This window comes from Elephas maximus, chromosome X, assembly GCF_024166365.1.
Source record: "Elephas maximus indicus isolate mEleMax1 chromosome X, mEleMax1 primary haplotype, whole genome shotgun sequence".
NCBI lineage: Eukaryota > Metazoa > Chordata > Mammalia > Proboscidea > Elephantidae > Elephas > Elephas maximus.
Window position 1 is genome coordinate 25984248 of NC_064846.1, and position 17731 is coordinate 26001978.

Here is a 17731-nt window from a genome sequence, read left to right on the forward strand (position 1 = left end):
CCAGCAGAGGCCCCAGAATTTGCCAGGCAAAGAAGAGGCATGCCAGACAGAGAAGACAGCATGTACAAAGGCACAGAGTCACGAAGCAGTAGGCTGTGTGCAAAAGACTAACTAAAAAGCACTTCTGTATTAAGGAGGGGTCAAGTTTGAGAGGTGGTATAGACATAGTGTCTTGGAGAGGTAGACAGGGACTGAGTCACAGAGACAGTGTATGCTTTGTTTTCATTCTTCCTGAGGGTCAGTAGGTACATTTTAAGTACGAGAGAGACATGGTCAGTTTGCAGTTTAGAAAGATCACTTTGGTGACAGAATAAAAGATGGATTAGAGAGGTGAAAGGTGGCAGTTAGATGCCAGGAGGCTATGGCAATAGCAGTGGTACGGAGGGGAAATAAATGGGAAATATTAAGGAGGTAAAATCAGTAAGACATAGGGATGGATTGAATGTCAAGTGTGAGGGGAAAGAGGCACCTAGAATTCCCTGGTTTCAGGCTAGGGCAGAAGTGGTATCAGTCACTCAGACAGGAAATACAGGCAGAAGAATGAGGCCTTTGTTTTGTTGCTTTGGAGGGAGTGGGTTTAGTTGAGTTTTGAGCATGTCGATTTTGAGGTACTTGTCAAACATCCATGTAAAGACGTTTGGCTGGCTGCAGGCTAGGGTTTTAAATGTAGGAGTCCTACTGATATATGTGGTATTACAAGAAGAACACATGTAAGAGTGAAGTATATTAAGAACGCAGCTTCTGGAGTCAGTTCAGCTGGATAAAAATCTCAGCTCTGCTGCTTATTAGCCACTGCCGCTGTAGGCAAATCCCATATCTACAGAAATGGGGTAAATATAGACGAGGTCGTTGTGAGAATTAAATGAGATGGGTGTTTCGCATAGTACCTGACATTTATAAGTTCTCAATAAATGGTACCTATCGTCACCAAATGGCCAAGAGATAACAGAGAAGTGGACTAAAAACATGGAGGCAAAGTACAAACTCCTGACAAGTCAGGTGCACACTCAGCCCTCAATGTACTTAGTCTAGTAAACTCCCCGGCACAGGGACTATGTTTTACTCACTGCTGTGCCCTCAGCACCCAGCACAGTGTCTGGTGTAGAGAAATGTTGGCTGAATGAATGAGAATATAGAAAGAAGGAACTAGGAGAAAGCAAGAAAGGAGGGGAGGGGGAAATGAAGAGCCTAAGGCAGGAAAGAGGAAGACAAGGGAGGAATATTCTTGAAGAAACCAAAGTATCCTAAGTGGGACCTGGGGGGTGGTATGCCTAGGGAAGAGCGGGGGTAGGTTACAGGGTCTATAAAAGAGAGATAGGTAGCAAGCAAGGCCTCTGGCCCTAGTACCAACTATACAATTGCTCCTGGACATGGGTTGAACAGAATCATAGCTCCTTGGGGGCCAGGAAAAATGAAAGGAATTACAGGTAGCTTTACCCACTCACAGGAGCCTTGGTGGCACAGTAGTTAAAGTGCTTGGTTGCTAACCTAAAGGTCAGTGGTTCAAATCCACCAGCTGCTTTGCAGGAGTGTGCTTTGGTAAAGATTACAGCCTTGGAAACCCTAAGGGGCAGTTCTACTCTGCCCTATAGGGTTGCTATGAGTTGGAATCGGCCTGAAGGCAGTGGATTTCATTTGGTTTGGTGCGCACTGACAAAACTTGACTCATTCTGGTTTGGTTTAAACGAGAGATGTTGGTTTTAGAGAAATGAAATCTAGAGTGTGGCCTCTTACTAATGGCCTTTGGGGCCACTTTCCCCAGCTTGGGCACTTAAGCCTCGAGGCCAGGGTCCCGCGCATGCGCGGAGCGCCCCGGGCCCAAGGGAGGCTGCGCGAGCGAACACCGCTCCCCCTCCCCTCGCCTAGAGTGACGACGTTTGGAGGCGACGCCGGTTGAGGGTGTCGACCGTTGAAGACCCCCCGACGCTCCGGCCTGTATTACGACATAGTGAGGGGCGTGGCCTCCCGGACATTCTACCCTGGCCACCCCGGCCTGGCGGCTCAGACTTGGTCAGGCCTTGGAGCGGTAAAGGTGTGGGTGAGGAGGTGAAACGTGGGCAGCCAGCGACCCCAGCCCCCGGCCCCCGGGGGCTGACGGGTGGCCATGGAGCTGTACCTCAGCAACAGCAAAAAGGCTGCTGAAGCTGCCGCCAGTAAGGCGGCTGCCAGCAGCCTGAAGGTCGAAAAAGAGCAATGCAGCACCGTGAGTGGCGGCCAGACCGTCGTCCTCCTCCAGTCTCCAGGGCTCAGGCTCGGAAGGGCGGGAGAACCGCTGGGGCGGAGCCCTCAGGGGAGGGGGCGGGGAAGGGGAGGGCCCTTAGCCGCCAACTTCCGGCCCCCTGGCCCGGGGCCGCCGCTGATTGGAGCAGCCTCAGATCGGAACTAATCTTGGATGGGTCCAGAGGAAGGGCTGGTGACCCGAGGAGGCGGGGAGGTCTTCCCGTTGTCGGCCGGCGGGTTTCTTAAGCCTCGAGTGTAGGATTCCTTTGGTTTATTCGGAGGTTTATGCGGGGGTCCGATGAAGTGTGAGTAGATTGTTCTAAACTAAATGAGTACTTCCTAGGGGAAAAAAAGGCAAACTTTCCAATTGTACCTGACAGGGCTTGCAAAAGAAACCCATTCCAGAGATCGGAGCGGCTAATTTATTGGATCTGCCTCTTGGAGTCAAGTTACCTGTAATTCCAGGAAGCACTAATGTATTCTATACGACAGATTTAAACGAAAAGGTAAACTAATATTTAACGGTGTTTAAAAGTAGTTTTTTTTAAACTTGCTGTAAAATTTGGAACAGTTGCCTGTGATTTTGCTTTGAGCCAATTTCAGTTTCACACTGTAAGTGGAGTTAAATAAAATGTTTAATGTCTGAGCCTCAGTTTTTATTAACCCCGGCAAGATGCCTCTATGACGTGCCTCAGCTGCCCCATCCAGCCTTATCTCCAACCCAGAGCTTCGGTTCCCACAGGTTGGGGTCTTTTCTGCCTATCCACACCAAAAAAAAAAAAAAAAAAAACCCAGTGCCCTCGAGCCGATTCCGACTCATAGTGACCCTATAGGGCAGAGTAGAACTGCGCCATAGAGTTTCCAAGGAGCACCTGGCGGATTCGAACTGCCGACCCTTTGGTTAGCAGCCGTAACACTTAACCGCTACGCCACCAGGGTTTCCAAGCATAGTTTACTAATTCCTACTTGGAGCCCTGGTGGCGCAGTGGTTAAGAGCTCCACTGTTAAGGCAGTTTGAATCCACTAGCCGCTCCTTGGAAACTCTATGAGGCAGTTCTACTCTGTCCTATGGGGTCGCTATGAGTCGGAATGGACTCCACGGCAGCGAGTCCATCTGGTTCCCAAAACCTGGCATGTGCTCTCCTCTCTTCCCTAGCCATCAATTTGAGCCGTTCTTCAAGAGCCAATACATGAAGGGTTTCCCACGTGCTAAACCCCCCAGTTATCTCATCTTTCCTTAGAATTTGTGTTAACCTTGATCTGTGGTGGTGTAGTGGTTAAGAGTTTGGCTGCTAACTAAAAAAAAGGTCGCAGTTGGAATCCACCAGGCGCTCCTTGGAAACCCTATGGGGCAGTTCTTTCTGGGTTGCTATGAGTTGGAATTGACTCAACGGCAATGGGTTTGTTTTTGGGGGGTTTTGATTTGTACTATCTCACTCAGCACTCAGTGTATATTGCAGTCACAGTGCTACCCATTTGAAGTCCTCTGCGCCCTGCCCCCACCAGCCCTTAGCTTTGGGCCAAGCCTAAAGGAGGTCCAGTGCCTTCTGGTTGGCCTGTGCGCTTTGATCACAATAGTAAAAGATTCTACAGGAAGAATTGTGACATCAGAACCCTCCCACTCGTCAAGGATGAGGAGGGGCTCCTTGGTATTTCTGGTACTTATCTAAAATACATAATGTCTCCATCCTATTCACTTGTCAGCTGCTTCTTATTTCTAGATGTTCTGTTTGTACTCAATTGCATTAATTCCCTCTATATTATATTGATTCCCCCAAAATGTGTGCATTTAATCATGATCAGACACCACGTTCAAGTTCCCTGAAGACTAATTTTGTGGGATCCTTCTTTGTCTGTAGCATGATTTCCTCAAGGATGTAAGACTGTATATTTACATCTTTAATTTATCAACTCGTTTTACTCTCTTGACCGCCTTGTGAGTTGAAACCATAATTTATCTAAGGTCACAGGTAGCTAGTAGCGGAGTGCAGACCAGAACCACTGTCTCGTGACTCTTAGACCACACTCTTTCACCTGACCTTGCTGCTTTCCTGAATATGCAGAGCATTATGGGGGGAAAATGTCTCCTCCATTATCTCCCTCTGGCAGGTAGTGATGATATAATAAAGAGACCCTTGAGTTCATGAAAACCGATTCATTTAATTGACAAGAGAAGACTCACCCTTGCCTTAATGAATGGATTTGTTCTTTTTTGATAGGTCAGTAGCCCAGGTTTGGTCTTGAATCAACATATGCCTGTCACCAACAAAAATCAGCATCTAAAAGAAGCAACAGAGCCCACTAATTGCAGCATCATTTCAATCGTCATCATTATTGTTTTCCTTCCAGGAAAGATAAGATTTACTGTCTAGTCTCACTGAGAGTTTCCATTATTTTTACTCATTTTCAGATGATTAAGATATATATTTTCAGATGGTTAAGATATAATAATCATAATTAGTAGTGCTCTTCATCCTTTGATGCAGTGCCTGAGCTGGTAAAGGGGGCAAGAAAGGGAGAAGCCTAGCATTGCTTTATACCTTAAAACAAATTAGAGCTTATCCCCCTTTTTTCCTTCTCTTTTCTTTGGCTCAGGGCCAGGGGCTGTGGGGATCAGAACAGGAACAAAGGAAGTAAAGGAAAATCTTTGGCATAGTTCAGGAAGATAAAGAGAGGAAGATAAAGTCAGTTCCAAACCAAAAACCCCGTGCTGTTGAGCCGATTCCGACTCATAGCGACCCTATAGGGCAGAGTAGAACTGCCCCGCAGAGTTTCCAAGGAGTGCCTGGTGGATTCAAACTGCCGACCCTTTGGTTCACAGCTGTAGCACTTAACCACTACGCCACCAGGGTTTCCATAAAGTCAGTTAGATTTACCCAAATCATTCCATTGTCTGTATTCTTCCATTTAGGATTCTGCTTACATGTTTCACTTTTTAAGGAACAGCCTACTCATTTCAACAAATTGGAGTGTAAAAGTGTGGGTTCATTAATTTTATGTTCGTAATACTTTTCAATTCTGTGTGTTTGCAGCTTTATCAACCTTCTTATGATTTTAACCTGACTGATCCTTACTGTCGACTTTTGGAGACGAGCTATCAAAGTCTGCACGATCCACATTTAAAATCATATCATAGGAGAAAAGATATTTTGAGGCACTTAAAGGAAGGCGGCTACATAACGAGGGATAATAAAGTGAGTTGAAGACTACTTCCTGTTAACTAGCAAAAACCTAGGGACTTGATAGATGGCTTGCCTCTGTACATCACGGGGAGCCTGTATCACCTTTTAGCTGAGTAATAGAGGATACCTAATAGAAAACTTCACGATTACTCAGTATTCGGGTCAAAGGAAATTAGGCAACTGTTGTTTCTAAATAAAACTACTTGTTACTACTTGACCTTTTTTTTATGATAATAGCAAAAGATAATTACCAAATGATTTGAGTATATAAAGATACACACACCGTTATTTATGTACTTTCCCCAGCTGCATTATAGTTCCTTTTCCCTGGATCTGAAAGTGGTAATGATGCTGTACACCTGTCAAGGAGTATTTTCCATACTCTTTGAGAATAACAGAGACACAATGGGAACCTAGCAGAATACAGCTTGATAGAATACATTCTTTTTGGGATTAAACATCATTATTAGGTTGGTTTTTTATTTTTATAACTCAAATTGATTGGATGGTGGTAGTGTTAGGTGCCATTGAGTTGGTTCTGACTCAGAGCAACTCTCTGTACAACAGAACAAAACACTGCCTGGTCCTGCACTATCCTCACAATCGTTGCTATGTTTGAGTCCATTTTTGCAGCCACTGTGTCAATCCATCTCATTGAGGTCTTCCTCTTTTTTGTTGACCCTATACTTGTGTAGTAAATTTCTCATTAGGATGTGAAACATTAATGAAGTAATATCATTTAGAGAGAAGCTTTGGATAGAAATTTCCTGGTGATACAGCAATTGTAGAGAGTTACTACTTTTAAAATTGTTATCAAAATGTATATTACCCTTGATCCCAAATTGATACCAAAAGTTCTTACTATTTTTTTCTTTGGAAAGTGATTGTTATGATTATAACAACTTCATATTTATACATTTGAATTTTTTGTTCTTAGGTTGTATGTACCGTAAAGGAACTAAATAAGTATAGGCAGTACCTAACAAGTTTGAAATTGGACTTTGAAAGAAACTATATAAGAGAGCAAGTAAGTGAAATATTTAAATTCGTTTTATTTGTGGCCTATAAGAAATTTTTTATGTAAGGTTTGGAAGAAAGGTTTGGTCCTATGCAGAATAGTTCTCATAATATTCTGACCTAGAAGTATCGAGGTAACAAATCAAAAAAGATTGCCGTAAGAGATCTATAAGAGATAAAATGAGACATTTGCCTTTCATTTACAGAGAGAAAAATTTTCACTTGTCTGAGATGGAGCCAAACTACACTTAAATGCAGCTTAACAGAATTAACCATTTGTAAAGTATAATAAGTTTACTTAGCCCTAAATACAAGAAGGTGTACCAAAGGACAGGTTTATTTCTGGCACATATAAAAACTTTCTTTTTTTCTTTCAGAAAATGATTGAAAAACAAATAAATACATTGTACGAGAGCAGGAGAGCCCTTAAATGTCCTAACATTGCACAGTTCCAAGAATGGCTATTTGACAAAGACTCACCAATAACTCCAGAGCAAGACCAGCTGCTGAAGTACCGGTATGATAGGAGTTAATGCATATTTCATGTAAATACTGTGGACAGAAAAAGTTGGAAGTACTAGAAAGAATTTAAAGCAGGATGAAAAATGTACTAGACACTATTTGACTCCCCTATATTCTTCAATGTGGAGGGAAAGGGAGGGAGATCAAGAAGTACAGGGATTGGGAACTTTGGTATCAAAACTAGGGAGGAGAGTTTGTACCTGAGAAATTAAGGCTGCCGGGACCTGAAGAGGTAAGTCAAACTGATATTTGAGGGAGAAATCCAGTGTACAAATCCCTGATCTTGAGAAACACAAGTCCATAGTAGCAGAAGGAGAGAAAGTCTCTTTAGTACATGTCTCAAATTTAAGCTTAAGGGAATTACCGTAAGGTCAAAAAGGGAGGGTTGCTATAACATTCGACGCTATAAGAAACCTGTGTCATCCCCCAACCGTGTGTGTTCATTCTGCAATTATCCGCACATATTCGTTATTATCATTCAAAGGCCAAGCCCATCCTCAGGAGGTGAAGGGACTTTCTCCTTTATCGGGGGTGAAAGTTAGTTCCCCATTACCTGGCTCTTATATTCCATTGATTCATCTTATGATAGTGCCTCAATACATAATGACCCACTAGAGTCCCAAACTGGTAGTCTGCAGATCTACAGATGAGAGGCCTGGTCAAGGACTGGAGAATTACAGGGAGCTTCGTAGCCACTTATTTTTAAGTGAAATTTCAAATCTGTTGAACTTTTGAAGCTGTAGTTGATTTTAGCCCTCTTAGAAACTCATGTTCACAAACCTAGTGAGTTATGAATAATTTCTGTGTAAAATGCTTTTAATCATTCTGTTCTACATTTTGCCATTGTCCCAACCACAATAACAGAGACTTGTATAACAGAGAGACTGATAAAACAGTGGGTACAATTTTTACAGCATGGTGAGTTGGTGGATCAGGCTAGCTTAAAGGTCCAGGAGAAACTCTTAAATTTCCTGTAGTTCAAGAAATAAAAAGCCATCAAAAGGGTGGTTTGGGAATATCAGAGCAGATAATGCCATCATAAGGGAAACACCTGATTTACCTTCATTTATATTTGCACTTCTGCTTAGATATTTAGATATGATTAGGAAGGAATTAGACAAAGATAAATGTACAGCAGACAAACAGAGCACATTACAGAAGACAGAAGAAGAGAGACGACACCGGGACCACATAAGAAGAAACCTTAGTCTCCGTGAACAGATTGAAGAGGTGAGAAACACCAAATTTTAAAAATGGAATGGAAAACTGTGTATGCTTGTTTTATTTGAAAACATTTTTAGCAGCCCTGTCATACTACTTGAAGTCATTTCAGGTCTAAAAAATAAACTTCATTAATCTTCTACAACTGCTATATGAAATAAGCCTTCATTTAATATAGTGAGACTGATACCACAAATTACATTTGACATGCACTTCCATTACATTATAGTCACACTTCATCTCATCCTTAAAGTTTTCAAATTTAGCTCTAGTGAAAAATAATCATGCCTGCATTCTCACCCCCCAAAATTCAGGATAAGGCCATTATTTGTTTGGTTTCTCTGTTAAAATACATTTAAGGGCAGCAAGTTGTATATGCTATAACCCCCTGAGTCCATAAGAAGAAACTCTCTTGCCAGCATCCTTTTAGATTCATCTTTAGAGCCAGGATTGTGCTTGGATTAAGCTTCCAATAGCAAAATAATTTCTTTCCTTTTGCCATTTACTGCATCCATCTATACATTCCCAACAGAAAAGCTGTAAGGTATGTCCATTCTAAAGCCAATGCATGATTTTCATTATGCTTGACCTGATTTCTGTTAGGCCCTTGATTTGATCTAATTTGCTTATTGGTGGTAGATAGACACAATACAAAAATATACTATGAAAGAGAAAACATACTGAGTACTGTAACATGGTGCTCTTTAGGAATGGAAGACAAAAGAAATGTTACTTCTGACAAAGATTGGGGAAGAAGTAAAAAGAGAAGCTCGAATTGAGGAACAACGTCAGAAACGCCGAGAAGAAATCGATCGGAAGGTAGAATGAGCTTTTACCAATAACTTGGGGTGTTTGAGGAAAGGCTTTGGGTATTTTTGATATTTTTTAAAAGTGTAATTTGTCCGAAGTGGCCTAACCTCACCAGGATAGCTAGCGTGGAAAGACCCAGTTTGGCCTGAACCTATACTTCAAGGGCTGGTGTGAAATAGGACCAGTCTCCAGAAAGTGGGCAGTAAGTTAAATTGGATCTAGTTATTAAAATATATTCTTCTTCTTACTGGACCACCAAAGGGAACATACACCTTACTATCTTCCTAGCTTTGTCCTCATTTTGACTTTAGAAATCTGAAGATGGAAATGAGGGCTCACTCCAGATATACCATTTTTTGCATTTCCAATGATAAGTTGATATTAAACAATATATTTCCTTTAATATTTTAGAAACAGGCTCTTATAGAGAAAAAGGTTGCTTATCATCTGCAAAAAATACAAAAGAATGGCTCTAAAAGAGAAGTACCAGAAGACAGTCCAACTGAAAACAAAGGAGAAGATGGAGCAGAAGGTGAGTGAGAGAAAATAAAAAGTAAAGCAGCTAAGCAGAAGATGCATGTCTACATATTACATATTGGTGGCTTTGCAAAACCTCTCTGTGTGCTAATACAGTGAGGTCACAAAGCCCTTGCAAAGAGAGGTCCTAGGAGCTCACACATCCATACATACACACACACATCATTATTATTATTATTATCATATGCATTATAACAAATTAAACACAGAATGGCTCAGAAGACAAAACTGCATTTACTAAGGTTTAAAAAGGAGCCAGTAAGAGGAACATTTTAAAAAAATATAAAGAAAGAGCAAAAGAGAGACAGCAAGATATGCATATATAAAAACGCAAACCAAACCGGTTGCTATCGAGTCGATTCCGACTCAGAGCAACCCTATAGGAGAGAGTAGAACTGCCCCACAGAGTTTCCAAGGTGCACCTGGTGGATTCAAACTGCCAACCTCTTGGTTAGCAGTCATAGCACTTAACTGCTATGCCACCAGGGTTTTCATACATAGAGAGAGAGAGAAAAAATAGAGAAAGAAATTTCAGAGGAGGAGCCAGTAAGAAAAATACTACAAAATGATACAAAGCAGGGAAGAAAGAAGTTTGACATAAGAACCAGTAAGAGAAAACATCACCAAAAAATAGACTGGAAAAAAGAGAGACAAAGGAAAAAAAGAGAAATATAAAAAAAAGAGAGAGGAAAAATTTATAAATGAGCCAGTAAGGAAAGACTATATAAAACAGAGAACAAGTGAGAGAATGAGAGAAAGAAAAAAGTTTTTTTTAAGGAGCTAAAATAAGACGTTAAAAAATACAGAAAGCAAGAAATAGAAAGAAAAAGATAAGAATGACAAGTTCAAAAAGGAGTAGGCAGTAAGAACAAAATGGTACAAAGTATAGAAAGAATGAAATGGCAAGAAAGAAAATTGAACAGAAGCCAGTAAGACACACACAGACGAGCGCGCGCAGAGAGAAAAATTAAAGCTGCAAAGTCAGTAAAAGAAGACACTTAGATATATAGGTGGATACATAGATGAACTATAGATAGCTAAATAGGTAGGTAGGTAATGTACATGCATAGGTAGGTAGATCTATCAGACAAAAAAGGAAAATGCACTAATAAAGACATAATTAAGGAAGAGGAAGGAAGGAAAGCAGGCAGGCAGGCAAAAGAAGGAGAGCAAGTGAAAGGAAGAGTGAGAGACACAGAGAAAGGTAATAAAGGAAAGGGAGAAGAGGTTTGAAAAGGATGAGTCAGTAGTAAAACAAAGTAAAGAAAGGGGGAAAGACAGAGGAGTTTGAAAAAGGGGCGGCAGTAAGATAATCACATGGAATTGCAGAGGGGGAATTCAAAAAGTAGAAATCAGTTAAAAAAAAAGAGTAAAATAAAGATGTATAGATAGATAAACCCACCCCAATAGCGACCGTATAGGACAGGGTAGAACTGCCCCATAGAGTTTCCAAGGAGCGCCTGGCGGATTCAAACTGCCGACCTCTTGGTTAGCAGCCATGGCACTTAACCACTACACCACCAGGGTTTCCAGATAGATAAAACAGGCTTTAAATAGAAGGTAGTTATAAAGACAGTACAAAAGAGAGAGAGAAATAAAGAGATGGAAGAAAAAAGTTTAAGAGAGGAGCCAATAAAAGGTAAGTAAAAAAGGGAGGGAGGAGGGAGGAAAGGGGGATGGAAGGAGGAAAGGGGGATGGAAGGAGGAAAGGGGAAGGACAGAGGAAGAGAAAATGGATGGGGAAGGGGGAGGGAAGAAGGGAGGTAGTGGGAAAGGGAAAAGGAGGGAGAAAGGGAGGAAGGAGGAGGAGGGGCAAGAAAAAGGAAGGGGAGGGGGAGGGAAGAAGGGAGGTAAGGGAGGGAGAGAGGGAGGGGTGATGGAGGGAGGGGACAAGGGAAAGAGAGGGAGGGAGGAGGAAGAGAGGAAGGGATGAGGGAGGAGGGAGGGAACAAAGGAAGGAGGAAAGGAATGAAGGCAGGTAGGCAGGCAAAGAAAAGAGTGAAAGAAATTGAAAAAAGTCATGGAGAAAAACAAGGAATACAAGAAAGAAGTTTGAAAGGAATGAGTAAGTAGTAAAAGGTAAAGGAGAGAAAGAGTATGGGAGAGAAAAAGAAAGTTTGAAGAGGAGGAGCCAGTAGGAAAATCAGGTACAGTTGTGGAGAGAGGAGAACGTGGCAAAGTAAATAAATGAAATGGTAAAATAGTAAATAAAGTGGTAAAAGTGTAAAATAAAAGTAGATGATTCATATCTAGATCACTAGACAGGAAAGTAAGTAGATGGGATGATTGAATAGATTGTGAAAAGGAGAAGCCAGTAATAAAGGCAAGATTAAAAAAAATAGAAAAGGAAAGAAAAAAAATTTAAAAGACAAACCAGTTAAAAAGAAAAAAAAAAGAATGAGAACAGGAAGGAGGGATGGAAGGAAGGAAGAAGTGAAGGAGAGATGGAGGGAGAGAGACAGGCAGGCAGGCAAATGAAAAAAAGACAGTAAAAGAAAAGGCATGAGAAACAAAGGAAAGAAAGAAAAGGAAAAAATAAGTCAGTAGGAGAAAGTATGAAAAAAAAGAGACAGGAGTTCAAAAAGAAGGAGCCAATAATATAATCAAGTACAATTAGGCGGGGTGGGTGGCGGTGGGCAGTGAGGGATTAAACAGTCAAAACAGGAAGCAAAATAAGAGAATTGATAGGTAGGTAGGTGTATAGGTAGATAGCTGGAACAGACTTTAAAGGAGAAGCCAGTAAAAAGGACAGGACAGTACAAAAGATAGAGCTATAACGATAGAGAAACAAAAGGAAAAGAAGCTTTAAAAGGAGCCAGGAAAAAAACAGTAAAAGAAGCAGGGAGGGAGAAAGGCAAGAATGAAGAAAAGAAAGAGAAGAAAGAAGATAAATCATAGAAAAGATAGTAAAATAAAGACAGGGCAGTGAAGAATTTGAACAGTCAAAACACAGAGCAAAATAAGAGGACTGATAAGTAGGTAGGTAGGTGCACAGGTAGAAAGGTAGAACAGACTTTAAAGCAGAAGCCAGTAAAAAGGACAGTACAAAAGATAAGAAAGCTATAATGAGAAACAAAAGGAAAAGGAGCCAGGAAAAAACAGTAAAAGAAGGAGGGAGGGAGAAAGGAAAGAAGGAAGAAAGAAAATAAATCAGTAGGGAAAATAGTAAAATACAGAGAATATGAGAATGAGACAGAGAATAATGAAATGGATGGATGGACAGATAATAAATAGGACTAAAAAGGAGAAGCCAGTACAAAAATGATAGAAATAGAAGAAAAGAGAAAAGTTTCAAGAGGGTCCAATAAAAATGAGTATAAAAAGGAGGGAAGCAGAGAGAAGGGAGGGAGGAGAGACTAGAAAGGGAGAAGGGAAGAAGGAAGGAGTGGGGGGGGGAGGAGAAAATGGGAAAGACAGAGGAGGGAGGGAGCTAAGGGAGGGACAGAAAATCAGGCAGGCATGCAGGCAAAGAAAAGAGAAAGACACCGTGAAAGAAAGGGAGCAAGAAAGATATATAGAGAATGGAAAGGAAGGAAAGAAGGAAGGACTGAGAACAAGGGAGGAAGAGGAAGGGAGGGTTAGAAGAAGGAAGGAAACAAGGGAAAGAACTGAGAAGGAAAGATAGTGAAAGAAAAGGAGTGAGAAAGAAAGGAAATTAAAACGGAGGAAGGGAGGAAGGACAGGAGACATTTTAAAAGGGTAAGTCAGATAAAGGAATAAACTGAAGAGAATGGGAGAGAGTAGTTTAGAAAGGCAAGCCATTAGGAAATCAATATACTTGTGGGTAGGAGGTCATTTTAAAGAAAAGATAAATAGATCAGACTGTAAAAAGATGTCAGTTAAAAAGACAGCGCCAAAAAGATGTTGTTGTTGTTAGGTGCCATCGAGTTGGTTCCGACTCAAAGCGACCCTGTGCACAACAGAACGAAACACTGCCTGGTCTGAGCCATCCTTAAAACAATTGTTGTTATGCTCAAGCTCATTACTGCAGCCACTGTGTCAATCCACCTCGTTGAGGGTCTTCCTCTTTTCCACTGACCCTGCACTCTGCCAAGCATCATGTCCTTCTCCAGGGACTGATCCCTCCTGACAATGTGTCCAAAGTATGTAAGATGCAGTCTCGCCATCCTTGCTTCTAAGGAGCATTCTGGTTGTACTTCTTCTGAGACAGATTTGTTCGTTCTTTTGGCAGTCCATGGTACATTCCAATATTCTTCGCCAACACCACAATTCAAAGGCGTCAATTCTTCTTCAGTCTTCCTTATTCATTGTCCAGCTTTCACATGCATATGATGCGATTGAAAATACCATGGCTTGGGTCAGGCGCACCTTAGTCTTCAAGGTGACATCTTTGCTCTTCAACACTTTGAAGAGGTCCTTTGCAGCAGATTTACCCAATGCAATGATTTCTTGACTGCTGCTTCCATGGCTGTTGATTGTGAAATCCTTGACAACTTCAGTCTTTTCTCCGTTTATCATGATGTTGCTCATTGGTCCAGTTGTGAGGATTTTTGTTTTCTTTATGTTGAGGTGTAATCCAAACTGAAGGCTGTGGTCTTTGATCTTCATTAGTAAGTCCTTCGAGTCCTCTTCACTTTCAACAAGCAAGGTTGTGTCATCTGCATAATGCAGGTTGTTAATGAGTCTTCCTCCAATCCTGTTGCCCTGTTCTTCATATAGTCCAGCTTCTCAGATTATTTGTTCAGCATACAGATTGAATAGGTATGGTGAAAGAATACAACCCTGACGCACACCTTTCCTGACTTTAAACCAATCAGTATCCCCTTGTTCTGTCCGAACAACTGCCTCTTGATCTATGTAAAGGTTCCTCATGAGCACAATTAAGTGTTCTGGAATTCCCATTCTTTGCAATGTTATCCATAATTTGTTACGATCCCACAGTCGAATGCCTTTGCATAGTCAATAAAACATAGGTAAGCATCCTTTTGGTATTCTCTGCTTTCAGCCAGGATCCATCTGACATCAGCAGTGATATCCCTGGTTCTATGTCCTCTTCTGAAACTGGCCTGAATTTCTGGCAGTTCCCTGTTAGTATACTGCTGCAGCCGTTTTTGAATGATCTTCAGCAAAATTTTGCTTGCATGTGATATTAATGATATTGTTCTATAATTTCCACACGGTTGGATCACCTTTCTTGGGAATAGGCATAAATATGGATCTCTTCCAGGCAGTTGGCCAGGAAGCTGTCTTCCATATTTTTTGGCATAGACAAGTGAGTACCTCCAGCGCTGCATCTGTTTGTTGAAACATCTCAATTGATATTCCATCAATTCCTGGAGCCTTGTTTTTCGCCAGTGCCTTCAGAGTAGCTTGGACTTCTTCCGTCAGTACCATCGGTTCCTGATCATATGCTGTCTCTTGAAATGGTTGAACATCGACTAATTCTTTTTGGTATGATGACTCTCTGTATTCCTTCCATCTTCTTTTGATGCTTCCTGTGTCGTTTAATATTTTCCCCATAGAATCCTTCACTATTACAACTTGAGGCTTGAATTTTTTCTTCAGTTCTTTCAGCTTGAGAAAAGCCAAGAGTGTTCTTCCCTTTTGGTTTTCCATCTCCAACTCTTTGCACATGTCATTATAAACTAGAAAAAAACTGAAAAGATAGAGATAGAAAAAAGAGAAAGCTGTAAAAAGAGTAATTTAAGAAGTAAGGAAGGAAGATAGGAAAGAAGTTGAGAAGAAGGAAGACAGGCAGCAGGCATGCTGGCAGGGAAAAAAGAAAGTAAAAGGTACTGAAAGTCAAAAGAAAGGGAGAAAGAGATAATTCGGTGAGGAAAAGAGTGTGATAAAAAGAAATAATAGAGAGTAAGAGAAAAAAATTTTTTAAGAGAAATTGAAAAGAAGGAGCCATTAATATAATCCTTTATGTTTGGGAGAGAGAGAGAGAGAGATTTAAAAATAGAAAACTAAAATAAGACAGTAAGATAAAGATAAAAGATGATTGATAGCTATCTAAGTACAGAGGTAGGTACATAAATAGACAGTGATACAGATAGAGAAGAGAGAGTTTTTTGAAGGAGGAACCAGTAAGAAACTCCTATAAAAATGTGCAGGGTGGGTGGATTTAAAAAGCAGAAGACAGTAAATAAAGACAATAAAACAAAGATAAATATGGAGATATATAGATGATAAATTGAATGGATGGCTGGAGAGAGAGAGTGAACAGGTTTTAGAAAGAAGCTAGTAAGAAAGAAGATTAAAAAGACAGAGTAAGACAGTTAAAAAGAAAGAGACAGGAAGGAATAGAAAAATTTTAAAAACCAGGTTGCTGTAAAACAGTAACAGAAGCAGGAAAGGAAGGAAGAGAAGAAAAAAAAAACAGAGGGTGAAAGAAAAGGACGAAGAAGACAGAGAAAGGAAGTGAAGAAGAAAGGAAGGAAGTATGGAAGGCAGAAATATAAGAAAGAGGATAGGAGGGAGGATGGGAGGAGGTAAGGAAGCAAGAATGAAAGAATTAGAAAAGATTTCAAAATACGATGTGTCAGTGGGACAAAGAAAAGGGAGAGAACAAGGGGGAGAGAGAAGCTTAAAAAGAATAGCCAATTAAAAAAGTAAAATATAGGTAGGGAAGGAATAAGAAATGATGGTGGAGGTTGAGAAGGAATGAACAGCAGTGGAAGGAAGGGAAGGAAGGAGAAGGGGACAGAGGAAAGAGGGAGGGAGTGATGGAAAAAACGAAGACGTGCAGGCAAGGAGGAAAAATTAGTGAGGTGTCAGGAGGGAGACATACAGAAAGGGAATAAATGTAGAAAGGTTGGAAGGAAGATTGAAAGTAAAAAAGATTGAGTCAGTAGGAAAATAGAAAAACAGAGATTTAAAGTAATAAAATAGGGATCGTGAGAGTGAGAGAGAGAAATTGAACAAGAGGACCAAGCAATATAATCATGTACAGCTGGGGAGATGAGAGAGACAAAGAGAGTGAGAGATTGATTTATTGGCAAGAGACAATAACAGTAAAATTAAGATGAATGATTCAGCTAGATAGAGAGTTAATAGAGAGGTAGGTAGATAGTAGAAAAGGAAGGATGGATAGATGACAGATGGATGGTTAGGTGGATAGATAACCTGTTGCCATTGAGTCAATTCTGACTCATAGTGACTCTATAGGACAGAATAGAACTTCCTTTAAGGTTTCTAAGGCTGTAATCTTTACAGAAGCAGACTGCTGCGTCTTTCTCCCACGGACAGCTGGTGGGTTCGAACTGCCAACCTTTCAGTTAGCAGCCACATACTTAACCACTGCACCAGCAGGGCTTCTAGATAGATAGGTAATAGAACATTAAAAAAAAAAACCTAGTTAAAAAGACAGTGCAAAAGAAATACAAAGAAAGGGGGAGAGAATGAAAGAAAAAAGGAAATTCAAAAATTTAAAGAGAGTAGCCAATAAAAAGGAAAAAATTGGACAGCATGAGGGAGAGAAACTGAAAGGGGGAGAGAGAGGAAAGAAAGAAGGGCTAGAGTGGGGGGAGGGAGGAAAAAGGAGGGACAAAGGGGAAAGAGAGAGGGATGGAAAGAAGGATGAAAAGAAGGAATAGACAGTGAGGTAGGGAAGGAAGAAAGGCAGACATGTAGGCACAGAGAAAGAGTAAACTATGGGGTGAGAGGAAAGAAAAGAAGATGGAGTGGGGGGAGGGAAAAGGAGGGAGAGAAGGGGGAAGAGAGGGATTGGGAAGAAAGGGAGAGAAAGAAGGAGCGATGAGGGAGGGAGGCAGGAAGGAAGGAACTAAGGAAAAGAAAAGAGAAAGAGCAAGAAGAATACATAGAAAAAGAGTATGAAGAAGGAAGGAAGGGTAGAAGGCAGTTAAGTTAGATAGGAAAGAGAGTGGGAGGTAGGAACTGAATAGGGAAGGAAAGAAGAATGAAAGAAAGAGAAAAATATTTTTAAAAGGATGAGTCAGTGGGGGAAAAGAGAGACAGTAAGAAAAGGAATCTAGAGGCTAGAGAAAGCAAGAGAGCTAGAGAGAGTGAACAAGAGAGAGAAGCTAAAAGAGAGGAGCCTGAATGAGTAAAATACCGGGAGAGAAGGAATGAAGAAGGGAAGAGAACAGAAAGAAGGAAAGGAACGAGGAGGTCAGAAGAAGAAAAAATATATACCCCAGAGTATGTGAAAATGATACAGAAACGGGAGGGGGGAAGGGAGAGCAAGAGAGAGAGGGTAATTTGAAAAGGAGGATCCAGTAAGAAAATTATGTACAATT

At 41.0% G+C, this 17731-nt stretch overlaps 1 protein-coding gene across 4 annotated transcripts in view; it reads left to right on the forward strand.

Annotated features, from left to right (window-relative positions):
* Positions 1-1874: 1874 nt before the first annotated feature.
* LOC126068566 (fibrous sheath-interacting protein 2-like) overlaps positions 1875-17731 on the forward strand; it is a 100778-nt gene continuing 84921 nt past the window's right edge. For all 4 annotated transcript variants that reach the window (XM_049871236.1, XM_049871239.1, XM_049871237.1 and 1 more), the window contains exons 1-8: positions 1875-2203; positions 2601-2726; positions 5253-5414; positions 6340-6429; positions 6797-6936; positions 8030-8171; positions 8871-8981; positions 9384-9504. In XM_049871236.1, coding sequence (XP_049727193.1) covers positions 2105-2203; positions 2601-2726; positions 5253-5414; positions 6340-6429; positions 6797-6936; positions 8030-8171; positions 8871-8981; positions 9384-9504 — 991 coding nt within the window. In that variant the 5' untranslated portion in view covers positions 1875-2104. The remainder of the gene's footprint in view (positions 2204-2600; positions 2727-5252; positions 5415-6339; positions 6430-6796; positions 6937-8029; positions 8172-8870; positions 8982-9383; positions 9505-17731) is intronic.